Genomic DNA, 27,988 nt, shown 5'->3' on the forward strand with positions numbered 1-27,988 from the left:
CATGCTTTTGGACATACTTGATAACTCATTGTGGTAGATGGTATTTATGATCAAAGGAATAATAAGCTAGCTGTAGACAAACTCTGCAGTGGTTTTCCTAGAGGATATTTACTCAGGTGTTGCAGGAAGTATTGTTTCTCTGTAATAAACACCAAAAGGGGAGGAGTTCCTCATATTTGCTACAGGCTGTGCTCAGTTAAGCAGCCAGAGAGGTCAAAAGGCAGTTCCCCAGAGAGGTAAGTTCTTTAATTCTTGTAGTGGTGGTCTCTCTTCTGCTAGTTAAACATGCTTGTTTATGTTCTTAAATTATCATTTATATATCTGCTGGTCTTTCTGTGTGTCACTTGTTACTTGCGTATGTACATAATTAGCCATCAAAACACTTCCCCATGGGTAGAATAGTATTAAAAGCTCAATTATAAAGAAAAGAAAATAGATGAAAAGAAGGAACATGTGCCTTAGGTCCCAAAAGCCCTCGATGGCAGAGCAATGCCCAGGATTCAGAGCCTGGCAGCAGGAGGACCCCCTTTTGTAGGGGGGTCCAGAGTGTCCAGCACAGCAGGTTCCTGACTTTATTTGTTGTAAGGATTTTCACAATACAGGAAACATTTTATTACATAAATTATAGTCTTAATTTGGTGCCTTAATCACAAGAGGATTTTTGTTCTTTTTGTCATTAGAAGCTTCCAGGAATGTAAAACTCTTGAGTTTATCAGTTCTGAAGTAGAAGAGGTCCGTTCTATTTATGTATACTTCTGGTCCATTATAGTACAATGTAGAGTAAGGCTTGTTCTACAAGCAATTGTCTAGTGTGATCTAATGTTGAAGATGCTCTGAAAGGGTGTCTGTTCATACTGCTTTTACATTCCTCACATAGTAATTTAAAAATAGTTTTTCAGGCTTACACCCACAATATTTATAATGAAGTTAAAAACTATGCTGAAAGGTGAGGAGAGAGCCTGAAACCAATCTAATCTCAATCTGTTAAAAAGATAGTGTATTATAGATGCTGTCTCATGGCATTAAGCACAACTAAACCTCATACCAGGTACAGCTGGAGACAGTCACACTTAATATATGTCTAGATATTGTCAATACATAATACTTGTCCTTAATTATTTCAAATTTATTTTGGGGGAGAGGGAGCATATACCCACATTCACTCGGGAACTTTGAAATCTCATCTGGAAGGCTTCCTACAGAAAAGCAAAGCCACCAGTTGTTGGGAAAAAGAGGGGCAAAAGCCAAGGCATGTAGAGATGGAGAAAGAAGAACATGAAGGACTGAAAATAAAGGGAAAGGAGAAGTGTGGCTAGGCTGCATGGCACTGAGTGTCACTGAATCACTTCATGCCTAGGTTTTCTAACACAATCAGTGTCTATTTGACACAAAGATTGTCATTCACTAACGAATGAAACTCCCTGTTTGTTTGAACAGTGCCTACCTTTATAGGCCTTAGAGGTTGGTTGTGACTTCTGCTGGTTTAAACTAGGATCCTTTCTGCAGCAACAGGCTGTCATTACTTACGCATCACTCACAATCATCTAAATGAAACAGATACTAAATTGGGGCAGTTTCACAGACCAATTCACCTGAAAAATTAATTCATGCAGAAGACCAAAGTGTGTACAACACTCCAAATGGACTCGGTTAGCTGAGACACATTATGGATTTTTGCCTTTGAGGCCCCTTTGACAGAAGAGGGAGTGCTCACAGGGAATTTCAGGCCTTCAGAGCTAAGGCACAGAGACTTTGGCACATGGATATCGAGAAACAGACAAGGCAGGCAGCAGTGGTTTTGCTTTAAGACAGCGCTGCTAGGAGTGGAAGGAGACATATGAACCAATTACTGAAATTACTGTCTCTCCTGGCTTAGATTGTCTTTAAGTACTTTTCAGCTCCTTGCTCCAGCTCTACCTGGGAGGAGAGGTATGAGTGTCCACCGTCCCTTTTTGTACCTGGGTTTCTATGAGAGGCTTCTAACCTTCTTTCATGGTGCACTCTGGTCAAGCTTCTGCATCGTCGAAGGATTAGACTGTCATGCTTCTGCACGTGACCTGCCATCCAGCCAGACACACAGCCTAAAGGCAGTGGGTGCTAGGCACTCATAAGCACAACTAAAATCAATAAGAGCTTTGCTCAGGGAGGGGGAAGCTTTGCACAGTGTTGCTCATGTAGTGATTTAAGCCTAAAAGATATGGATGTTTTTACAACCGAGGCCCTATTCTGCTAGTGCTTCCAACCCCAATTAGTAAAATGGGATTATAAAACTAGGAGGCTCATTTTGTATTTTTATAGGGTCTCAACCAGGGGAGGAGGAACGGTTATAGAGGGACAGAGCAGCCATCAATGAAAGAAGTTGGATTTGATGATCCCAAGGGTCTTTTCCAGCCTGAATGAATCTGTGGTTCTGTGAAGTTAATAAAGGCTATATGGCACCTTAAACTTTCCTCATAAATTTCTATGTGCATAATGCTTCACACAGCCTAAAAATGTTAATAATTTTTATATAGTAAAGTAGTGCTTTGAAGGGATTAAGGGGACCTCTTGTCCTTACAAATGTCTGGTTGATGGCTGTTTAGCTTTGGGGTTTAAGAATATAGAAGTTTCTACTGATGATTTTCCCACAGTGAGGAATTTTATAAGGCTTCTTGTCCATGTGCTTTCTTTGATGTCTGGGATGGGATAAGCAGACTTTCCCATCGTGGATATATTCACATGGAAAGGCCATCCATGAACTACTCTGCTTTTGTGAAAGATGTACAACATTATAAACTCTGGAACAACTCCCCTACTGCCAGACCTGTCTGAAAACATAAACCAGGTTCAAATGTTCTTAGAAAAATGGAAGGAGACAAACTCAATGTGACAGAAGTCTCAGATGGAGGCACACGTTCCCCAGTGTTGATTAAGTTTGGCTGCTTCTTTGCAGTGGATGTGGCAGGGGTCCTCCAAAGAAAACCTAAGAAGCATGATTAAAGCCTGGCTCGTATATCACACAGGAGCTGTACTGATAAACTTCACCCATTTCCCCACTTCTGAGTACTTTGTCTTCCATCTTCACCCTACTATCATGTATGTTGTGCTGCCGCCGTGTAGTCGCCTCTCTGCAACGGGTAATAACGTGAGCTCTGTGCAGGCACCGGATCTCACTTATTTTTAGCGGCCCAGGTAAGTCCATTATTAGGTTTCGGCGGGGCGGCGCGGCCGTCCGCAGCCCGGGGACGCCGTTCTCAGCTCTCCTCTTCCAAGTCCGCTGCCCCCCCGGGACGCTCCGCGGTCGACAGGTGCGGTGTAGTCCCTCCGTCTCGTGTGGGCCCGGCCCGGCGGCCGTGACCCCGCTGCGGACGCGCTCGGCCCGGGCCCCCAGGTTGGTTGGGGCCCCTCCGGGCCGGGGTGGCTCGGCTGCTCGCTCCGCAGCCGCCCGTTTCCCCGCCGGGGAGGGGGGAGGCCGGGCCGCCTCAGCGCCCCCCGCCGCGCCCTGCCTGGGGCCAGGCCGAGCCCTCCCGGCTTTGCCGGCGCTTGCGGGGGATTAGTGGGGCAAACCGCTCATCCGCCGCTGACCCCAACTGCGGCCAGGCCGGGGCTGTGAGGAGGAGGAGGGGGAATACGAGGCACGGCGGCCAGAGGTAGCGGGGCTGGCTCTGCGGGGACCGGAGGTTTCGCTGCGGGTAATCCCCGACCCGGGAGCGGCGGGCAGGGCAGGAGGGGGAATCCCGGGGCAGGTGAGTGACGGGCGGCTCCGCCGCCACTGTGTAACCCCGCTCCCCAGGGAGTCCGGCGGCCACGCCTCGTCAAGGGGCTTCGGGGCGGCCCGCCGCCCTTCCCGAGATGGCGGCCCGGCGCCCGGAGGGGTCCGCAGCAGGGAACCGGAGGGTTCCGGAGCCCCCGTGCCGGGCCGGGCGCTGTAGGCAGCGGCGGGGCGGTCAGGCGTGGCGGGGGTGCGCGGCCTGCGAGCGGCGCTGCTCGGGGCCGGGGAGGTCCCGGCCCCGGGAGGCGTGCGGAGGGTGCGGGTTGGCCCCGGCCCCTTCCCCCGGGCTCCCTCGTTCAGGCCCCTGGGTGAATTCTGCTTGTTTCTACTTTTTTTTAAAACTTTTTTTTTTTTTTTTTTTTTTTTCTGAGTGAGTTTCTGGGTAAGGAAAGCGTGTAGAGTGTTCAGCAGAGGTGTCAGGACCCCTGCGTGCTTGTGAGCCCAGCCGGGGCGCTGAGGCCGGCTGCCGGCCCTCCCCGAGCAGGGCAGGCGCTGCCCGCCCGCCTGACCCGCAGGCCTCTGGCGTGACCGTGGGCCTCGGCACGACACGCATGAAATCTTACCGTGCCTGCAGCATCCCAGTATACGCTCGTACCCTGTAACTTCTTTCTGCTAACGTTAAGTGCTTGCGAATCTGATTGCTGTCTGTAATGTCTTCCTTATCTTGCTATCAAATGACTCTATCACCTTCATTTCAAGCCCTGCCAAAACTCATTGATACAGCTGCTAAATTCATTCTGAGTTGCCACTTTGCTGCTGTTAGAAGTTCTGAGAAATAGGGAGTGAGATCGCACCGTATTGATTTTTATGGCCTTATAAAGTTTTACTGTGTTAAAATAGGAAAATTAAGGGATGCTTTAGCTTTGAAAGCTAAGTCCTTTGCTAATATATTGATCTGCTGTGTAGTCATTGAAAAATTATTCTCATCATTTGCACTGCCTCTCTTCTGGGAGCCACAGAATGATTCAGTTCATGGATTGCTAATGCCAGATCATTACTTCTGGTGGCACAAGGTCCAAATACAATTTGATAATGAACCATTTCCCCTTCCATTATTAATCTTGGTTTCACGATTGTAATGCCCCTGCATAAATATTTTACTTTGGATGACAATTGCCACAAAAATCTTTAGCTCTCATTTGTTTTCAAAGTACCAGAGCCTTTATAATGGACTACAGTAATTAAATTTAGCATTTTGTTTCCATGTTCTTTTTATACCCTCTTCCTATAACTAGAGGTTGGCTTCAAAAAATTGGGATCCTGCACTGATGTCATGTTTGAGCTCTGAGGGATTGTCATCCAGTGAGTAGCCCCTAGGCATGAGATTCGATTGAATGCTTACAGCCCTTGCTGATTCTTTAACCTGTTGCTTAAAAAAATCCTCCTCCAATGGAGTTTCCTGAGAACTGTAAACCTCAGCATGCAGTAGGACTGACTGTTGCAAGTCATGGGGGGAATGGAAGAAAACCAAGGTGGAACCTAACACTGAGGTAGATCTTTTCCAGCAGCTCCCTCTGAGAATGTTCAGAGAGTGAAGAGCTGAAGCCTCCCATGCACAGGGCTGGCCAGTTCAGTCTGCAACAAGTTGAAATGTCAAGATCACATGAATAATAATCAGCAGATGAAATGTCAGTGTGGACACCCAATATGCGTTTATCAATAGAAGGAGATCAGGTATTGATACCACACAGTACTGTTTCTCTGCTGTGTGTAGAAGTTTTAAAAAGGTCAATGAGTCCAGAGGCATCAAGTTTCTCTGAAAGCTGTCTTGCTTTGTTGGGAAAATTGTGACTGGATAACAGTCAGCAAAGAGGAAAAGTTTTTCGAAACACAAGAAGCAGTTACCCAGCCCTTCAGAGAGTGAACACTAAAAAGTGACCTCAGAAATGGATGAATTTTTTCCTTGAGCAGCCCTAAGATTAACGTATATATTTTGAATTGTGCCCAGGAAATACATTGTCTGAGATTAAGCTAAATTTATCACCACTCCTTGCCTGCAAATGCTTTAAAGCAAGCATTTATTTTTGCGTTTACATTAATTTAGGGTTCAGTTGTCGGGTTCAAAGTTTGCTTGGCAATGTCATTGCATGGTTCTACCCCTTTCTGTGCATCATCAGACAATGTCCAAGTTGCCTGTCTACTTTCAGGTGATGAGATGTGGCTGCCTTGCAGTTTCCCTGACTGTAGCGTGCAGCTGATACACATTTTTGTCAGCTGTCAGGCTATAACACTTTGTTTCCAGCAGTTAAGTAGGATAGGATTAATTTCACTTAACATCTACATCTGAAGTTGTATGACTGGGATCCTGTTGTAGTCAATGGAAACTTAGCCAGTATAATCAATAGAGTCTTGAGAGCAAATCTTATGCTAAGGTAGATGCTAAGTATGCCAGGGAGATCAATTTTTGATTGCTTTGACTGACCAAAATGGCATTATAGTATCTATCTTAGGTTCCAGTAGGTATATTGTACATGTCAAGTTAGGTGAATCCCAGCTGTTGTGTCTTTCTTGTATAAGTACACAACAGTGAAAGAAGTGGACTGACTGTTAGAGAAGGTTGTTTTTTATTCTTCATCTACTGTAGCTGGGGCTAAAGAGGTTTTTCTTCCCTCTGGAAAGTTTCTTGCAGATGGGAAAGACAATTGGTCAGTTCTGGGAAAACACTGGGGGACATATAGGGTGGAAAGTAGTAAGGAAACTGATGCACAATAATTCAGATAGACACATGGATAGTACAAAAATTATGTAATCGTGCAAAATTATATTTTTGTTGTTGAGTGAAATGATAAGTATATTCAGAGTTTGACAAATGCAGTGAAAAACCCAGTTGTGTTCTAAACACTTGTTTTTAACTAATTGCAAAACTAGATAATCTGCTCACACCAAGTTTAGATTTGACTGTAGTTCCCATGCAGATATACGTTGTATCATCGTAAAAATCAGAGACCAAATATCCCCCAGAATTAAGTGGGGGTGATACTGGAATTTCCAGACCAAAAGTTATTTTTTGAATGATAGATGAGATAGTATGCTGCATAAATGGCTGGTTACAGCTACATTTATACTAGCTCAGGATCTGAGCTGCCATCCATGTTCATGGTTGAACAATCAAATTATTTGGACAGTTATCCAGAAAGTGCTAGGTGTTAGTGTGATGAATGGTGTATTGTAGCCTCATGCTCTTGGCTTAAAGAATTCCATGTAGCAATCTTTAACTTTCTTATGAAGTACTTGTCAGTGTGGCGTAAATTCATGAAAGAAGAGGAAATGTGTTGTGGGGTTAGGCAAGTTTCAGAGTCTGGAGGACTGTGAGTGTCATCTCCACAGAGGTAGCAGACCCAGCAGGCAATGTAAGCTACTGTTGCTGGCTCCTGACATCCACCTCTCGTGACACACCTGAAGATGTCTGGCAAATTACAGGGTAGGATATGTGGAGGAGCTGTCTGGTTAAACACAGGTAGTGTTTGCAGGGGGAAGTGATGTGAACAAAAAAACCCAAGAGATCAAAAAAGACCTCAGTAGATGTGTTTTGAACTGAACCCATGAGGTCCTAGTCCTAATTTTCAAGATCAGAATACTGTGGTAGCCAGGAGACAAGGTGCTGATGGGAACCTAAAGGCTGGATATATGAATAGGTATCTGCTCTGCTAATCACATAGACTTCCTTTTTGGAGAAGGATGAATGACATGAGGTAAGGTGCCTCTCTTGTTTTATCAGCTTCTTGTGGAGGAAATGGATATGCTTTTATCCAAGTGAGATGGAGGTGCATTCAGAAACTGTTAGAGTGGGAAGGTTTAGAAAGAAGTTGCAAACTTAGGTGGTATGAAACAGTAGTAAAAATATTGGATTACCGTGTAATATTCTATGTGAAATTCAGGCTGCATTGTGCTTGCAACCCAGCCTGCAGAAGCTAAACCTATTGCTTATTCCTACTTGACTCTATTGTCTGTAATGCTCTGTGGCCTTGACCATAAAGCCCTCAACAGTGCAATTGGTATGTGTCTTAAGTTTTGGGTGTGATAAATGTGCTTCACTGAATTGCCTTTGCAGCAATCAGATAGTCCACAGGAGATAAACTATGTTCTTTATGAGGCTGTCCCTTCCCTTCCCGTTCCTCTCCAAACTAGCTAGGTACTGAAAGGGATGGAGAATGCAGTGATCTGCCAGCATTGATGCTGAACACAGCATCTCTGGATATATCTAGTACATGACCTGAGGTCTGCTGCATAGGGTGTGTGTGTTTGATGTGACCTAGGAAGCAAATAATTACAGAGCGCTGTGATTATTAGGAAATACAACAAACAAACACACCAAATAGGGGCTGAATCCCTTTTTGCCCAGACCAGTCTATCACGTGAATTCACTTATTCACCACTCAAGTCATAAGGTTTCATAATTTGTAACCCATAACTCTTAGTTTGTGCATTTATGAGCAAAACAAAAAAGAAGACTTAGTTATCTAGCTGAGGGTGAGAGTGCTCATCTCTTCCATCACAGCATTGCCTGTATCACACCAGGGAGCAGGAAAGCCTCAGCGGTTCAGCTGCTGTTGGATCTGCTTCAAAAACTTTTTGGGTAGGCTGATGTTTTCTACCTTTCAGTTTGGAAGTTTGGTCTTGTCCCTAAATTAACGATTCTGAGGAAACTGCCAATCAAAAGATACTGGGTGCAGGAGGCAGCAATTAGCAGGTGATAACGGTACATAATGACCCTTTAGCTCTTTCTGGCCACTGTCTTGCCTACATGATGCTCTGGCTTTGACCTGATGGCCTGCTCCCAGCATACATGAGGCTTTAGCATGAGCTGGATTAGCCAAAATCTGAAATGAGTTGAGTGAACTGTCACACTGAGCACACCAGAACTATTTTAAAGGGTTTTTATAGAGGTTCGAGGGTATGTTCCTAGCTCAGAAATTTGGATCAAGTTGTAAATTGTGGTTTTTAAAGTAATTTTTTAATGATGGGGGTATGATAAATTACCCAGTTGTTTGGGCATCCAGACATATTCCAGAGACAGTCCAATTTATTGCTGAAATATGAGGTTAAATCATTATCAGCTTTCTCAACTTCACTAAGATGTGATAAAACATTATTCATCACCCAGGACAGAACACTTGAAATCATTCTTTTTAATATATTTTTAATAATAGATATGGAAGCTAAGCAATTTATCTGCAGGGGCTTGTTCTTAAACATGGTGGAACTGAGGAAAGATGATGTTCAATATAACTTATTCAAGTCATGATTTTGAAGCTGTAAATCAAAAGACAAAGGATTAGGGTAAATAATTCTTTCTGGAATAGCACTCTTAAATTATTGAACAAAGTATGACAGCTATTGAATGCATTATTGTTTAGTATGTGGTGAATTTTCTTAAGACAAGATGATGTGCAACTAGTGTGATTTGCAGAGGAAAATGCAAGCATATGACAGCGTCTCTGCCACTCTTCTCTGGTAGCCAAATAGCACCTGCAGGATCTTGTTTCTTCAGGCCTTTAACAGTTCTCCTTGTACCACTCTCTGCAGACAAGTAAGCAATTGATACTGAGAGTCAATGAATTTCAGCTGCATTCTGTTAATGTATAGGAAGTTAATGAAGCCTGGAAGCTGTCTGAAGCTGCAGGTTTTGATGTACATGGTTTTTCTTAGAATGTTCTACTTGTTGTAAAGGCTCCATGCAGAGGGGTGGACCTCTGCTTAAGGGTGTATTTGGAGATTGAAGGTGTCAGAGTTCCCTGCTTGTCTCTGTCACGGGCTAAATATGTGAAGCTGGTCTTTGCATTCCTGCATCTTAAGAGCTCAGTGAGTCTTCCTTTCTTCAACTTCTGCATATCTCCTACTGTAAGCTGCCTGGGTCAGTCTCTTACTGTGTATTCTTGTAATGTGGGATATAGCAAGCCCTAGATTTTGATGAAAAACTCCATATTCTGTAGAAAATAATTTGTATGTAGACAGACTTCAACATGATTTGGACATCTTGGTTCTTATGAAGGCACCCATTGGTAGCACTCTACTTTTTTTTTTTTTTTTCTCCCAAGAAATTACTAGTTATGGATTGAGTATCCAGTAAAAATTTAAACAAATAGTTAACCTCAACTCTACAACGTAAAGTTCAAATAGAGAAATTTCAAAGCAAGGCTTTGGGATTATACATCCTAATCCCTTTGTCATCCCCAATTTGGTGATTATTTTGTGTAGTCCCAATTATGAGCTAATTGCAAAACATTTATATATATGTATAAAAATATTTTTAAAAAAACCCAAACAGAACAACTGTATTTGACTGCTATTTTATAGGCAAAAGAAAAAGAAAGTTCCAAAAAAACACTGTTGTAACTTGTTTGTGTTCATTTCTTGGGGAAGAGATGGCTTCACCTGGACATGGTAAAGCTCCCAAGGCATGGATAAATACTAGGTATGAGGTGGAAAGGTAATGCCTTACAAAGAGACTGTAGTCAATGTCCTGGCTGACTTGTGTCTATATGAATCCCAGGGGGAGGGTTGGACAGAAGGAAAAATCAAATTTTGAATCTGGAATAGAAATTTGAGGATTTACGTATTACAGCTATGTGTCTCCAGATCCTGACCCTCTGTGTTTACTTTAACCTTAACCTGGATTTGTGTTAAGGGAGATTTCATTGTAGCAGATAAAATTGGGTCTTTTTGTTCTCACAACCCTTGAAATCAAGGTGCTGAGGCAGTACTGATTGCAGTCCTTGGTATGCAACAGACTGCTGCAGGTTTCCTGGTGTCAAAAGGATATTTCATCGCTTTGCTGCGTGAGCAGGTATAGAAGTTCTTAATAGTCATGTATATATTAAAAAAAAAAAAAAAAATAGGAGGGGGAAGGAGAGAGAGAAGAAAACCCTGTCTTCTTACTCATCAGTGAGCTAATCAACCATGAGCAGAATGATGGGACGAATCCTGAGCCCTGTGTTCCCCAGGCGAGCTTGTATTATCCAGTAGAAAATTAGTCTGAACACACATGATGCGCCAGTATGCATATCAGATAATTGAAAGAGCTGGTACAATGTGTGTTTGTATAGCAGTCCATTAAACTAAAGTTGCTGGGGCAGGGGAACCTCAATCCCTCCCACTCCCACCAGCTTGATGTCAGTGCCAGCAATAGATGCCCAGAGCCTGGAGAGGGGTCACAGGTCAGCAGGAGAGCACCTGAAGAGCAGCACAACGGAATTCCAGCCAGTAAGTCAGCTTCAATGGGGGCCCAACTTAAATGCCTCTATGCAAACGCACGCAGCATGGGGAATAAACAGGAGGAGTTAGAGACATGCATGTGCCTGCAGGGCAACGATCCTGTTGGCATCACAGGAGGTGAGGTGAGATGGCTCCTATGACTGGCTGGAGTGTTGGGATAGAAGAATACAGGCTCTTTAGGAAGGACAGGCAGGGGAGACGAGGAGGGGGGTATCACCCTGTATGTCAATGACAAGCTGGAGCGCATGGAGCTCTGCCTGGGGATGGATGACAGAGTTTATGGGTCAGGATTAAAGGGACAGCAGGGACAGGAGACGTTAGAGTGGGGGTCTGCTACAGACCACCTGACCAGGAAGACTGAGTGAACGAGGCCCTCTCTGTAGACAGATAGGAGCAGCCTCACATTCACAAGCCCTGGTCCTCATGGGGGACTTCAGCTGCCCCAGTATCTGTTGGAGGGAATGCACTGATGATAACTTGCTACTCTGAGTGATAGAGGAGCCAACAAGGAGAGGTGCTATGCTGGACCTTGTTCTCACCAACAGGGAAGGGCTGGTGGGGAATGTGAAGCTCAAGGACAGCCTTGGCTGCAGTGACCATGAAATGCTGGAATTCAAGATTCTTAGGGCAGTGAAGAGGGTGCACAGCAAGCTTGCTGCCCCGGGCTTCAGGAGAGCAGACTTTGGCCTCTTCTGGGATCTGCTTGGCAGAATATCACGGGATAAAGCCCTGGAGGAAAGAGAGGCCCAAGAAAGCTGGTTAATATTCAAGGATCACCTCCACCAAGCTCAGGAGCAATGCATCCCAACAAAGAGGAAGTCAGGGAAGAACACCAGGAGGCCTGTATGGATGAACAAGGAGCTCCTGGACAAGCTCAAACACAAAAAGGAAGCCTACAGAGGGTGGAAGCAAGGATAGGTAGCCTGGGAGGAATACAGAGAAATTGTCTAAGCAGCCAGGGATCAGGTTAGAAAAGAGAAAGCCCTGACAATTAAATCTGGCCAGGGACATCAAGGGTAACAAGAAAAGCTTCTATAGGTGTGTCGGTGATAAAAGGAAGACTAGGGAAAATGTGGACCTTCTCTGGAAGGATATGGGAGACCTGGTTATCTGGGACACGGAGAAGGCTGAGGCACTCAACAACTTTTTTTGCCTCAGTCTTCACCAGCAAGGGCTCCAGCCACACCACCCAAGTCACAGAGGGGAAAGGTGGGAATTGGGAGAATGAAGAACCATCCACTGTAGGAGATGATCAGGTGCAAGACCATTTAAGGAACCTGAAGGTGCACAAGTACATGGGACCTGATGAGATGCATCTGAGGGAACTGGCGGATGAAATAGCTAAGCTACCATGCATCATATTTGAGAAGTCGTGGCAGTCCGGTGAAGTTCCCTGACTGGAAAAGGGGAAGAAACATAAACCCCATTTTTAAAAAGGGAGAAAAAAAGAAGACCTGGGGAACTACAGGCTAGTCAGCCTCACCTGTGTGCCTGGCAAGATCATGGAGCTTCCTCCTGGAAGCTGTGCTAGGGCACATGAAAAATAAGGAGGTGATTGGTGACACCCAGCGTGGCCTTACTAAGGGCAAATCATGCCTGATGAATTTGGTGGCCTTCTATGATGGGGTTACAGCATTGGTGGATAAGGGAAGAACATCTGACGTCATCTACCTGGACTTGTACAAAGCATTTGTCACTGTCCCACACAACATCCTTGTCTATAAATTGGAGAGATATGGATTTGACGGATGGACCACTCAGTGGATAAGGAATTGGCTGGCTGGTCACACTCAAAGAGTTGCAGTCAACGGCTTGATGTCCAGGTGGGGAGAGCAGTGACAAGTGGTGTTCCTCAGGGGTTGGTGTTGGGACTGGCGCTGTTTAACATCTTTGTTGGTGACATGGACAGTGGGATTGAGTGCACCTTCAACGAGTTTGCCGACAACACCAGGCTTTGTGGTGCAGTCGACATGCTGCGGGGAAGGGATGCCATCCAGGGGGACTTGGAGAGGCTTGAGAGGTGGGCCTGTGCAAACCTCATGGGGTTCAACAAGGCTGAGTGCAAGGTCCTGCACATGGGTTGGGGCAATCCCAAGCACAAATACAGGCTGGGCAATGACTAGATTGAGAGCAGCCCTGAGGAGAAGAACTTGGGAGTATTAGTGGATGGACTATGAGCTAGCAATGTGCACTCACAACCCAGAAAGCCAACTGCGTCCTGGGCTGCATCAAGAGAAGTGTGGCCAGCAGGTCAAGGGAGGTGATTCTCCCCTCTACTCCACTCTCATGAGACCCCACCTGGAGTTCTGTGTCCAGCTCTGGGGCCCCCAACATAAAAAGGACATGGACCTGCTCAAGTGGGTCCAAAGGAGAGCCACGAAGAGGATGAGGGGGCTGGAGCACCTCCCCTGTAAGGACAAGCTGAGAGAGTTGGGGTTGTTCAGCCTGGAGAAGAGAAGGCTCCGGGGACACCTTATAGCGGCCTTCCAGTACTTCAAGGGGGCCTACAGGAAAGGAAGGACCCTTTGTCAGGGAGTGTAGGGATAGGACAAGGGGTAATGGTTTTAAACTGAAAGAGGGTAGATTTAGATTAGATAGAAGGAAGAAATTCTTTCTTGTGAGGATGGTGAGACACTGGAACAGGTTGCCCAGAGAAGCTGTGGCTGCCCCCTCCCTGGAAGTGTTCAAGGCCAGGTTGGACGGGGCTTTGAGCAACCTGGTCTAGGGGAAGGTGTCCCTGCCCATGACGGGAGGGTTGGAACTAGATGACCTTTAAGGTCCTTTCCAACCCAAACCATTTCTATGATTCTGTGATTTCAGTTACTTCTAGGGGTATACATACTGTATGTGTAGTGGATATACATGGTTATATGAATAAGCAGATAAAGAAAGAAAGTATGGCTAGTATGCTGGAAGCCATGGATGAAACTGAAATTGAAGCAATTTTCTTCATTATCAAAAAAAGTACTATGGTATCATGATGCAATTTCTGTCACTGGCATAATATCATATAAAATGCTTTAAGTTTGTAGATTTGTGCTGTTGACATAAAAAAATACAAGAATAAGTATAAATTTAAATACACTTTATAAAGTACTATCTAAAATGTTTTTTAAATGGGTATATGAAAATGACTCTCCAAACCTGGCTCATTTACCATATATTGTGCTCGGAAAGGACTTAAGCACTTGGTAGCTGGCTTGCTTAGTAAGGGCTTGAGTCTGTCCTCTTCCCTGCCCCTTCTCTTTTTCAGCCTTGGCTCTACAATTAAGAATATGAGAATGTAATTTTTAACACATTTCTACTGAGTTCTTGGCTGTTCTTAACAATGGGTAAAAGTGGGGTTTCTGTTTTGTTGTTGTTTTTCTGGGGGGTTTGTGCTTTGTTGTTACCACTGTAGCTGCTGGATAGTTAGTCACTATAAAGGCATGTGTAAGTGAATTGTATCCGTCACTGACCATGGCATAGGTGTAACCTTGTCAGTGACGGATACAATTCCATCATATGTAAAACAGTTGTTAATGAATGTACATCAGTGAACATGTTTTCCATGACTCTAAATGCTTGGCTGTCAGAAAACCATAATATTGTGAAAAGATCTGCTACTTTGATCTGCTTGGCCTTATGAGATCAGTATAAAAATTCAAATGGTAAGAGTAGTATTATAAAACTGCTGTAAAAGTTGCAATGCTACTATTTAACATGTTTTATGGGGGTGTTTTTCTCTTCTTGCCTGATTCTTGGGAATGGAGCCAAATTCTTTTGGATTTTATGAACTTGACTCCCGTTCCTCTGCCCCTCAGAAAATCCCACAGTGATATTACCGTTTCATTGACGTGCATGGTAAAGTTTGTGCTGACTTCACTCAAGCCTGAAATAGTGAAATTAGTTCAGATTATTATTTGAATTTCCCTTCATTTGATATTGTGCTGACTGCACATACCTGTATTAAGTGCAGCATTTATTGTTCATTATGCTTTCAGTGCATGCACACTACATGCAAAAACACTTCTAGTGTTTGAGACTGGAATCTGTATTTCTCTTTGCATTTGTAGGGAACCAATTACTATTAACCATTTGTTGAGTGAATATTGAAATCTCTCTTTCCTAGGAGCCATCATTTGAGATGCTACCGTTGACTGGAAAAACAATAATATTTGATAACTTTCCTGATCCTTCAGATACCTGGGAAATAATTGAGACTATTGGCAAAGGAACATATGGAAAAGTTTTCAAGGTGTTAAATAAGAAAAATGGCAGCAAAGCAGCAGTCAAAATTTTGGATCCTGTTCATGTAAGCTACTTAAATTATTTGGTTTATGCTTATTTAATTGTAAATGAATTCATGTAGTCTTTTTTTCTTTTATTCTCGATAGATCATTTGCATTAGAAGTGATAGTGGAATAAACTGCTTCAGCCTGCTAAGTATCAGGCTAGCTATCCATGCATTTTTCATATCATAAGTGATCTTGGAAGTGGTTGCATATGGTAGAAGTCAGAGGTATACCTAAAATTTTTTATTTTTACTTTTGGTTCCCCCTTGTTTATCTTTTACTTTCAGAAGCAGAGCTGGTTGTTTTCCTTTTCAGTACCAGGAGTCCTAGCTGCTTCTATTTTTACGTTGGTCCCTTTCCTTTTTTCTTACTGGCTAGTATGTAAAAAAAAAAAAAAAATGTACTTTTAAGTGCTTTAGATGTACCTTCAAGCATTTATTTTGAGTCCGTGCTTTTAGCTGACTTACATGCTATGACACTTACTTTAAAAATAAAATAGCATACTTTATTTTTATTGTTACTGTTGGTTTTGCATTTTCAGAATATGTCAAAATACCTAGATATCACAGAGGGATCCATCTTTTCAAATGGAAAATACAAAGGCAATAGCTCCTACACACAAAGGACCAGGTGACTGGGAGGTGGAATTATTATGTTGTACAGTATGCTTTTTGTTCTCAATGACTGACATTTGTTCGGTGGCAGATTAATGCTCAAAGAGTAAGGAAGAACAACTGGCATACCCAGTTAACTTCAGTGGTGCTGCACATGGCTTGGGATTTTTCTTGAGAACAATAACTCACAAAACATGGACAAGGAGCTGTTCCTGTTTCAGGTGGCCCCTTTGAGCTCATCTTTTGCACTCCCAGTGTAGGGTTGTGAGGCATGTGCCTCCATTGCACGAGATCTGGTCAGGAAGGGAAGAGCATGCCATGGGAAATGCTGCAGGTCTGGAGCTGCAGCCACACAGGGCTCTGTCTACCCCTGCATATCACAGTGTCAAATTACGATCCCGTGGCCCCTAAGTCCATGAAATGTGTTTGTGAAAACGTAGCATCTTGCATTCTTTGCTGTGTTTCTTGTTGATCTGCTTTTTATTTCAGCATGCTTTCGAAGCAACAAAAGGAGGCTTATCTCAATTCAATATCACATACCTCTCCCAAAGTAAATGTGATCTGCAGCCAAGTGATAAGCGTCTTGATGAATTCAAATGCATTGGAAACTCTGGTTTTGACGCTGTTGCTTTGTGTAAACAAGGTTCTTGTGCTTACAATAAATAAGCAGGATTTTCTTGCAGTTGATGTTCGTCTAAATGCCTGTATAGCAGGAAATGCTTCTGCTTTTATCTATTTCGAAAGTATTCAGGGATGATTCTTAAGTGGCAACTGGCTATGACAGGGATTACTGAAGGCATCAGGGAATGTGTACCATGTTGTGGACACTGGAGGTTGTAGGAAAAGAATAAAGGATGATGACGGGAAGAAAGAAGAGGTAGTAAAGCTGATACTAGAGGAAAGAAATAAATTAAGTAGGAGATAAGGTTATGTAGAATGTAAAGAAGACAAGAAGTACGGTGGATAGAGAGGCAACATAAGAAATTGAAGAAGGGAAAACATGTAACTGATGAAAACAGATTCCTCATTTTAATGAAAAAATGGAAGTCAATAATGCATTCAACATCACACTCCAAGATTTGAATCTTTTAACTGAATATATTTTCCTTTTTATTCTAACAATACTATTCTTCTTTTTCCCCTCCTATTTACAGGATGTCTGGAGTAGCTGCTGTACCTCCATGTTGCTGTTAAAATGGCAATCCTATATTAGAAATAGGGCAAAAGCAATAAACTAGTTATTTTTGTTTAAACTGAAAGTATTATTAATGGCTGCAGAGGGAGCCATTGCAATGAAGAAAGAATCTTTCTGTATTCTTTAAATTTTACAATTTTTTTCTTTGAAGATGGTTTCGGAATTGTGCCACTTGAGAGGTAGACTGAAAACACAAGCAGAAGAAATGTGTTTTTATGTCACTTGGTTTAACTCGTGTTTCCAAATTAAACTGGGAAACTAAATTATCATGGGTGATGCTGAGACTCGAATAAGCATTTCATGTTTAATCCTTTAGAGCTCTCAGATTCTTTGTGTTGAATAACAGCTCAGCTTTTTGAAACTGAAACAGGAAAGTGAAGGTGTTGAAATGAGATTATATGAAGATGGAACTGAGAGTCCTCAGGGCTATAAGTAAACACCATTGTACTTTAGGGCTCTTAGCCAAATTATCCTATGTCTAAATTCACATGAAAATATTCCCTCTACCTTCTAAAAGAGGTACTCTTATGCAGGTAAATATGTTCAATTCAACCAAATATCTCAAGTTCTCTTCCTTTGTAAAATGCAGAGGAAAATTTTTCTTTCAAGTATGCTCAGAATTAATATTCTGTTAATTTCATTCTTTCTCTTTTAATTTCTCCTTGTAATAGTAAAAATCTCATAAAATATGAGTACTCCTCAGGAGACAGAAACCTCTATTAAATCACAGTAGAACAGTAGGCTAATTCTCTTCCAAGTTCCCCAAGGCAGCCAGGGCTATTGTATGTCTTGTGTGTAGTTTTTTTGCTTTTGACTCTTTGGTTGGGTTTTTTTTTTGGGGGGGGGGGGGTGGGGGGTGGGGGGTGGTTTTTTTTCTTTATGATCTGTCCTTTTGTTTTTGCCAGATGCATTTTCTCTCTTCATCCCTTCTTATTTTCCACTCTTTCCCTTTCCTTCCTCTGCCACTTTCAGTGCCTTGGTTCCTTCTTTCTTCCTTTCTTGCACCTCTTCTTTTATTGGCTGTATTCTGTGTTGTGCTTACAGGAAAATTAAGTTAGAGTTCTTCCTTTTTTTGAAAGAGGAAAATATCTGCTGTTTTTCAGCTACTCCAACAACAACAACAAAAATCTCTAAAACCCTTCCTGTGTGAAGACTTGTTCTTGTAATCTCAGTATGAAAGTTTTTAATGGCCCAATTCCTGAAGATACTGGTGATGGGCAAAGTTCTTTGAGACCAGTCAAGCTGGTCTCAAGATAAAAGGCTAATATGAGAAACTTGAGTTGGATTTAGCATTGGAGAGACCTGTATAAGAAACAAGTGAGAAAAGTCCTCTTAGGGGCAGATGCCTTTGGTGGTGAAAAAAATGAGAAGGAGTGTCATTCATTGGGAATACAAAGCATCCCTTTTCTCTGCCATGGTCACTTCCATTTGGCAGTGGTGAGACAGGTTTTCAGCACTGAGTAGGTACTTTTCATTGATGTGAAATGCATTCATATGGATAGTGGAGTTCATAGGTAGCCCTCCTCTAGAATTGACTTTTCATTTCTATTTATTTTTGGGTGACTGTAAATAGCAAATTGCATTAAAAATGTTTTAAATCGGAAACAAGTATGGGGTTTTTTAGATCTAAACAATGGGGGAAAATGACTGCAGCTTTTCTGCCTTTACCTGTGGCCAGGATGGATCAAATATTTTCTCAGTGTGACTGAAACGCAGTCTGATAGTGTCCCCTCAATGAGCAATTCCAGTGCATAGGTGGAAGGGATTACCTGAGTCATCCAGTGCCCACTGTTGCTAGCATCCATGTTTGGTCTGGCAGGGTTTGCACAGCTCCTGGTGCATGTGTTGGCAAAACCTGTCCTCATCTCTCACCTCCAAATGGATTTCCCTTGCTGTGTAAGACACCCAAGGTCTGTAACGAAAGACTGACAAAAAACCACAACTCCTATAGCTCAGTAGGAGAACCCGGAGAGATCATGGATGTCACCAATTTCTATGATAGCAGAAAATGAGAAAAATTCCCAGATGATTCTAGAAAGTGGGATGATAAATGAGTAAGATGTGGCTGCAGTCATACTTGTTTGTGCTCAGAAGGGTAGGGAGGTAGTTCCAGCTGCACCATCTCTAGTTGGGGATACTTCTCTTGTCTCAAGGGTAACGTGTGACTTCCTGAGGCATTTGAATACCTACCCATTTGTGGATTGCACTGGCTTTGCCTTGAAATGCTCCTTCCCCATTCTCCTGAGGGCTGCTCTGTCATACCCAGTGTGTTCATTAGTTGAAATTGATAGAGACCAAGTAAAAAAAAAACAGATGACTCATTTGTATTGAGTAGGAACCAAGCTTTGTAGCCCTGCAAATGGTACATTCATGTTCTGTTTGGTTTTTTTCTTTGCATTATTTCAAACTACATTTGAATAGCCAGAAAATACTGTGTTGGGTTTTTTAAATGGCTATCGTTATTCATTTATTAACTGTTATGTATTTCTCATTTGTGACACTAGGATATTGATGAAGAAATTGAAGCAGAGTACAACATTTTGAAAGCTCTTTCCGATCATCCCAATGTAGTCAAATTCTACGGCATGTACTATAAGAAAGATGTGAAAAATGGAGACCAGCTTTGGCTAGTTCTTGAGGTAAATAATTCAGAAAAAATAAGAGTTTTCTTTCAGTTGGCATTCCTATGTTGAGTATAAACTCAGTGAATGAGATGCAAGTCATTTGTTTGATTTTTTTTCTTTAGAGTAGTTGCATGTGAAGTGATAAATGCTGTTGTTAGTCTTTTAAGTGTTCTGAATTAATGGTCTGTTCTGAGTTCAGCATTCTTATTTTAATATTATACTGATAGTGCTGTGCCTTCAGAATTAGGGTATAAATTCTAATAAGACTTCACAGGATTTTCTACCTAAGATCTTTCTTTGGCTTGTCATGGGAATCTTCCTCTGGTAGCATTTCTTTAAATATGACTAAGATATGATATAACAGTTAAAGAAACAACTATGATGATTTTTTTTTCCAAATGATAGAATTTAATTAATTGAATTGCTTTTTCTGTACAAGTAAATGGATAAATAGGTAAATAAGCCAATAAAAATAGGTTACTGCCCAAATACTGTTGAAAGCAGCAGGATTTCTTCAAATGGAGTCAGAGCAAGACAATGCCTGTAATTTGTGTGTTTTGGTATTTAATTTTGACTAAATAAGGAGCAAAGATCTAGGAGCAAATCTAGGAGCAAAGAGCTTGATTGTTACTGTTTTCATAAATTCACTATAACCTGCAAAAACTTCCTCCTCTCCCCAGAGGAAAATGAAGAATGTTTGACAGGAATAGTGTGCCTTTCCTAACAATTAAGGCTCTTGCTGATGTTTGATCAGTGTTTGATAAGGTTGAAAATGAAAAATCGGTTGTATTTTATGATTTGTCAGTTAAGTGAAATCAGATCTCCTCCCAAATACCTCAGTGATACACTGGTGTATAATCCTGGAAGCAAGCTCTAAAAAATGCTTAAGTTCTAAAATCTCTTCCAAATTCTTCTGGCTTGCATTGGGAAGGTGTTTTTAAGAATAGTTTCCATTGGAAATTGTAATAAATTATTAGGTTAGGCTGACATCAAAAGATGTCAGCTCTTTGTGCAGTGAGCATCTTTGAAAATCTAGCTTCTGTAGCGTCTGCTGGGCATTTGAAACTCCATCTGTGGAACTTCTGGCCCGTAAAGGATGGATGCCAAACAGGCAGGATGGTACAGACTGTGAGAAAAGAGTCAAGTGTTTATGTTTTAACTTTTATATTTCGCACAAATTTACTTTTTTAATGTGAAAAACACAAGCCTACATCTGGAGTATAAGTTTTATATTTACTCTTTGCATGCCCAGCTGTACACGTGCAAGTGCTAGTATGGAGCGTGTGGAGTAGTCTTGGATGCTTTCTGAATGCAGTGGATTTCAGTTGGTGTGTGTACGCATAGATATGCATGAGTAGAGAAATAAATTCCAATGGTGACTGGTGAAGCTTTCCTTTTAATAAAAGTATCTATGAAAGAAAACTGTCGTGGAACAGATTCCTCTGCTTAAGTGTCACCTTCCTTTAAGTTTGTCTGCAGCTTTACAGGGCTGTTGCAGTTTGTTTTTCATAGTAGCTATTTAGGGTGTCCTACAGTTCACAAGAACTAAGATATCTTCATCATCTCAGTTCTGTTTTGTTGGTGGTTTTTTTGACAATATATTGGTGTCTAAATTCATAAAGGTGGTGATTAGTCCTTACTTTAGCTTACAGAGATGTTTGTTTCCATTGCTTTGGGTTTTGGTGTTTTGTTTTTTTTTTTTTAATTTATCATAAGAGAGCATTTTCACTTTAGAACCGTTGCTTCCCCTGAAGAGGGGAATCCAGTCTTGAAGTTTAGATTTGCAAAATTTGATGCCAAGGAGGAGATCTTTCTCATCTCCATCGCTCAAAAAAACCCCCTATCAACTAATCCCTGCAAATTCTGTGTGATCCTCTGAAATGAAGACGGACCTTTTGCACTCAGCACATAGCTTGTAGATATGTTCCCAAAGACTGAAGGGACAAACAGTGTAGACCACTGCAGTTTGCATAATCTGAAGCAGCTTCCATAGTATCTGAATGCAAAATGATGTCAAGGAGGAAAAGTAGAGAATCACATGCAGACTTGTGCACTGTAGTATTCTGGATTCCTGCAAGGCTGCAGCTGCCAGGAAGAGCTTACAGGAGCAGTGGGGCATTGAAAGCAGAGCTTGTTGCTCTGCTCTGCTTTTGTGTTCTGTGATGGAATCTGTGGGCTGGAGGTTTTGGACGGTAAGTTTCTCAAATTCCACTAGGAATGGGTTTTGATAAATGACAAAACTCAGAATTTAGTAATGGGCTTAGATCCACCACTGTAGCTTACCAACAGAGTTACTCTGTGGAGTGTTTGAATCTGAATCTGTGTATTTAGATGCTATTAAATAACTTTTTCCTAAAGGAAAAAAATCCTCAGCTCTTTAAGACATGTCCCGTTGCAACATATCAACAGCAAGCCAGTCTGGAAAGAAAGATTGTTGCCAGGTTTCTTTTCTCCTAATTCAGTCTTTAGCATTGGTTTTATGAACTGTACTGTTCAATTCTTACACCTTTTTTAGAATATGTAGTGTGATGATTTTTGATGTATCCCATAGTTTTTGGTAGCTGTTTTGCGTTGCACTTGATCATGTTTGGGTTTTGGGGAAAAGAGGCTAATCGGATTTGAACTAGGTTAAGATAAGTGGCTGAGGTATAGTTTTGAGGCCAAAACTGACCAAGTACTTAAAAAGACTATCCTAAAATATTATAAAGGGTTCTTGAGAGATTTTAGTCCTGAATACTTGAATTATCATAAAACTGTCAGACCTCATAAGTTACCACCCATTCTGAATACTAGAAAAGACCTTGGATGGGTTTATGATGAGATTATTGCAGTCTTGGTGTGAGATATTCTGCCCCACCTTCCATCTCAGTTTTCCAAAATGTATCTATTCTTATGTAATTTGAACCTGTACTCTCAAATTCTTGGACAAGGTAGTTGGACATTTCATTTTTAACTAAAATTGAGACTTTGATTTGCTGCTCACTCTAAGTGCCTCAACAGTCGAGGCACTGGATGTTCACAGGCCAAGTTGAAGGCATTGTGCTCTGACTAGAAATCATTAAACCAGATGACTATCAAGAAATATTTACCTACAACTAAATGGAATTTGGAGCTGACCTATTGGTGTGGGTCATCTGACAGTTTCTTGGTCTACAGAAGCCAAAACCAGTCGCTTCAGAATGATGGAAATGATCTGTTACAGAATAATCCTGGGTAAACATGACACTTCTTCCGAATCTCTTCACTTAATAATTGCCTAATAGGATGTGCCTTTATAGAAATCTTTTTTCTAATTTGAAGTGAAATTCCTCATTTTCTGCTGAACACTTGGATTTAATTTTCTTTGTTGTATTTCTCTGTGCCAATGTGCAGACTACCTAACTGATCTTGTAAAGCATTTTGAAGTTACAGCGCTGTGAGCTGGAAATATGCTTCTAAGAGAGTAGGAACTATTGTTCTTTTTTTTCCTGTTAAAATAAACAAATACTTTTTTGATATAATAAAGTATCAAGAGCTACATAGTCAATCTCATACCTTGATTTAACCTTTTGGTATAGGTCTGATAAGTTAAAAAACGTGTATAATGATTACTTGGAAAAATAAACAACCTTTCTGCATAACACAGTTCTGCCTGTGACACTAGTATAGTATTGTAGGAAAAGTGTAAAGCTATGATGTTGTGTTCATCTTAACCCATAAGGACCTAAATCAGAGACTAGTATAGAATATAAATTTTAACAAATAATTAAAAACTAAAGGAAAACTAATAATATGAGAGCTTTTAGCATCATTAGCATTTTTTGGTAATAAAGTAACCTAACTTTCTCAATTGAGCATTTTTAAGGAAACCACCTACAGGAATGAATGTGAAAGAGGAATACATCTGTATGGAGTAACAGTACTCTTGACTCTCAGTTCAGAAATGCCCTTCTCTCTGTAGGTTGCACTCAGATAGGCTGAACATCAGCCCCTGTGTGGATGCTGTCCTAATTACGTTTATAATAATGAATATTGCTGGAGGGAGAATTCTTGCCACGTGTGTCCAGAGATGCAGGCAGAAGAAATTGGCCTATTGAGTCTGTGTTGAAAAGAAACCACTTGAGTATTACACTTGGGATGAATCAGCTTAGCAGTTCCATGTCAGCAGACATCAGCATGATGAAACAGCTAAGGCAGAATGTGCTATAGCCCATTTCTTTCTGCTCTGGATGCTAGCTCAGAAGGGAATAGATCTGAGATAGTTGGAAATCTGCTCATGGAAGATAGAGCAGAGAGGTAAATTGTATCAAGCCCTACAGATGAACATGTTAAGTCAGGGGCAGATGAGGAGAAGAAGTGGCACAGCCCTTGTCTAGTGCAAAGAACAACCTAGTCAAGACCGAATGAAGGCCAAAAATACCACCGCACGGTAAATGGTAGGTCTACATACCTTTTACTTGCTACTGTAAGCCACAGACCAAGAATCATAATGCAACATGTTTCTATAGTTTGTTTCCTACACAGATCAGGTAGAACTTCAAGAAGCATCTCGGTCCATTTTCAAAAGACGCATAGTTATGCATGCCATATTTGAGATGGATTTGTGTTTGTGAGTCACGTAAGTAAGCTAGCATTCTCAGTATATTTTTATGCTTAGGAAATAGAGGGAACATCCATTATTTTTACAGTAAAAAAAAAAAGATTTTGTTTTCATGAGTTAAAACTTAGGTTGGTAGGGAAAAAAAGTTTGAATGGAGTGACTTCCCACCTAAAAATACAGTTTCATAATATCAAAGCATTTTGTAGAAATCTCTCCATTTTTGAGAGGTCTATGTCCATTTCTGGAGAGGTGGAGGGAATCTCCAGGAAGTTATAGAAATAAAGTGCTTTGTGCTGAATGTCAATAAGACTGTAAAAGCATTCTTTCTAGGTGTGTTGGTTCTCCTAGTGTGTACGTGAACATTTCAAGAACACTTGCAATGCCCTTCTGAGTTAGACTGATGGTCTATGTAGCATAGCATTCAGTCTTCTGTGGTGGCACTAGAAGATGCTATTTAGGAAGAGTCTGTCCAATTTTTGCAGTCCATTTCCCTCATGCTCTCTAGCAACCGTGATTGTTGTATTAAGGATGTCTCAGACTGTTCTATTTAGTATCCATTTAGGGACACAGTAAACCTGATGATGATACTGTCATGCTATCAGTCTCCTCCTAGAGCATGCAATTTTATTTTTTGTGTCATTATGATATATTTACTACTACATGTAATATTCCACATACTAGAATATAATGTTTTCAACATTATGAAGACATTTCCAAATCAAAATATTTTTCAGTGTGCAGTAAGAAATTTAGAATCATGTTCATTTGAAAAGGAGGAATATGTTACAATTTGCAGTGGACTGAAAGCTCTGTTTTCTGACCAGGTACTTAAAAAGTACCTTCACAAACAATATTTGAGTAGCTAGTGCAATCTGTACCAGCGCTGGCTGTGCAGAGTCTGGACTAAAGTGAACTTGATTCGTCTTCGTTCTCATGTAGAACCTTTTCTTGTTCTAGTGTAATCTTCATCAGAGAAATCATGTGAAAGTGTAGAATAGCTTGTCCTTGGAACCTGCTTCTCTAAAGAAGTGGCATGTTAGCATTTTCCATTCCCTCAACCTTATAATGTGGGAAACTAAATGCATTAAATAAATCAGTAACCTTGTATCATTCCACGTTGTTGCAGGCAAGGCAGTATATTTTGAGTTCAATCTTCTGGATGTTTCTTGATGTTAATTGAACCTGCTAACCAGACACTGGTAATTCAAAGGAATTACAGAAAGATTATCATGAAGGATTGTTGTGATCCAGTTGCCAGCTGTTTGCTAATTTAAAATTTGCCTGAAGTGATTCAAATTTGTTACTTAACTTTGATCTTTTAGAGTTAACATCAAGAGGAAAAATTTTAAATCTACAAATATCTAAATATCTTTTTAAATCCTTGGGATGCTTCTATTTATGTTGCTTTTTCCAGAAAGAACAAAACCATTAAACCCAGTAAACAGAAGCTCTCAGGAGTTTGAATTAAAATAGAACACAGAAAATTGTAGTGCTTCAGTTCACCTGGTCCTCTTTTCACAAGCATAAACAACATACAAACCCATGGTGTGGATTCCATTTAATCTGAGTGAGGACACTGTAGCCCTATATGGAAAAAAGGAATAAAGTGCCAAGATACCAAACCGCCAACCTGCTGTACCAGCGTAATGGCAGTCCATTGCTGCTAGATTACTTCTAGAGGCTTGTGGGGCCTGGGAAAGCTTGCACATGTAGCCAGAATGCTTGCAACAGGGTAAGAACTGTGAGAGAACCTGTCTGACAAAGACTGTTGCTGTGTGATAAGCACAGGGTAGCAAACCAGTGTAGTTCCCACTCAATTACCAATTATAAGGGCAGTTGCAATTGTCTGGTGAGTCGCTTACATGTACTGAGTGTATAACAAGCTGAGATCCCCTGATACAAGTCCTTTCTGGTTTTGTGTAGATCCTTTAGAAGAATTACCATTCTTGAATTTGCCCAGAGATGGAGAGCCCAGCACAACATGTAGAGCATCAGTTACTCCTTTCCAGTCTGAAAAGTGGGCCTCCATAGCAGGGAGCTTATATCAAAGCTTTAAGCCAAACGAACAAATGGATTTGGAAACGGAGAACCAAGGGGATAGCAGAAGTCCGTTGTGATCTCAAGCAGCTGCAAGTGTTTGTCAGCATTGCAGCACAGGAGAGTTACTGAGAGGATTTGGAGGATAGTGATGTGGTTTTCTGTTTGTCTTGGCTGCTCCATCAAAGCAGAAAGGAACATGTTATGTTGACAGTTGGTGATGGATGCCAGCACTTGATCAAGGATAGGTGTAGATCTGTTGCTGCCTGAGGAAAGGTATTAGGACTGCTACAGGTCCTGACACTAAAAGCAACTAGCTCATATCCGACATGACTGACAAAGGGCAGCTGTTGTGAGGGTTCAAGAGAAGAGTGGCATGGTCAGAGGTGGCTGGTTAGGGATAAGAACTCACCAAGGCCAAGAGAAGAAGGTGTTGCAGTAGCTCCTGGGTAAAATGAAGAAAGCCGAACAATACATCTGCACTGCTACATCTGGCCTGGAGTGAGTCTGCTCACAGTGCTGTTGCACTGTTGTATTTCGTGTTTGGAGAGAGAAGTTTAGCAAATCAGATGCTTCCAGATATTTGTAAATGCTAACTGTGGTCACAGAGAGAGCCCTAGAGTTCATGAAATATGTATAAATTTTCCTCACAGATTCATAAATGAACAGTGACAGCACAATTTACATATGTGTCAGAGAAAAATGAGTATAATTAATGCCTGAATCTTGTCTGGCTAATAGTTTGGGATCCTTCACTAACCTACTATACATGCAAGAGTTTCTGATCATGTTGTTTTTTTGACATTGCATGTAATTCTAATATATGGTGTAATTCACTGAAGTGCATCCTTTTTTCTTTTTTCTAAATAAAAAAAAATCTCTGTTATGTAGTGTCCTATTTGTGAAGTTATAGTTGTGCATCTAGAGAAGTGTCAGTCTCAGCAGGTCCAGTTGCACTGGGGAAGGGAGATTATTTTTTTTCAGCTGGGCAGTTGAGATACTGACAGTGTGGTTTCTACAAAAGAAGAGCAACCACTGTCCAGTGTAAGATCTAGGTATTGGTATTTTTTAAAAACTGATGCTAAAATAGCCAGAAGCATCATATGAACTTCTAAGATCAGGACAATCATGTCTATGTATTATGAAATTCAGATCCCTTTCCTACCTCCACACACACAAAGAAGGGCAGAGGTCTGTCATCCAAATATTTCTGCTGCTGTTGTGTGGCTTAACACGAGTAAAGCTTCAGCTGTTTGAGAGCTGGAAGACTGGGTGATGTAAAATGTGAAAGGAGACAAACTGCAAAAAAAACAACCCAACTACCAAACACCAAACCAAACACCTCCCTCTTCCCCCCCCCCCGCCCCGCCTCCCCCCCAAACCCCCCCAAACAACCAAGACAGGTTCTTCAATCTTTACACTCATCTCAAATTTTGCGGTAGGTGACAATATATTTACTTCTAACTCATTAATTTTGATTTTATGAGCTCTGTAGGGGGATGATAAATTCTGTGTTCTAGGTAAGTTGATCGATATTTTTAAACATCTGTTGATCTAGATAATCTTCCTTGACCAGGGATGCAATGTCTTCACCTCAGTCCCATATCCCAGTCTAAAAGAGTAAGGAGTCCTCTACCGTATATGGGGCAGGGGGTGGGTACGGTTCTTGCAGTGAGAATGTGCTGTCACCTCCACATGG

General features: G+C 41.5%; 1 protein-coding gene across 6 annotated transcripts in view; it reads left to right on the forward strand.

Annotated features, from left to right (window-relative positions):
* Nucleotides 1-3,208: 3,208 nt before the first annotated feature.
* The window catches only part of MYO3A (myosin IIIA), a 125,030-nt gene continuing 100,250 nt past the window's right edge, over nt 3,209-27,988 (forward strand). For all 6 annotated transcript variants that reach the window (XR_012628692.1, XR_012628693.1, XR_012628694.1 and 3 more), the window contains exons 1-3: nt 3,209-3,287; nt 15,078-15,260; nt 19,554-19,688. Coding sequence is in view for 3 of the 6 variants with exons in the window: in XM_074866401.1 (XP_074722502.1) it covers nt 15,093-15,260; nt 19,554-19,688 (303 nt within the window). In the remaining 3 variants the exon portion in view is untranslated. The remainder of the gene's footprint in view (nt 3,288-15,077; nt 15,261-19,553; nt 19,689-27,988) is intronic.

Source organism: Strix uralensis, chromosome 1 (genome assembly GCF_047716275.1).
Source record: "Strix uralensis isolate ZFMK-TIS-50842 chromosome 1, bStrUra1, whole genome shotgun sequence".
In the NCBI taxonomy this organism is placed as follows: Eukaryota; Metazoa; Chordata; class Aves; order Strigiformes; family Strigidae; genus Strix; species Strix uralensis.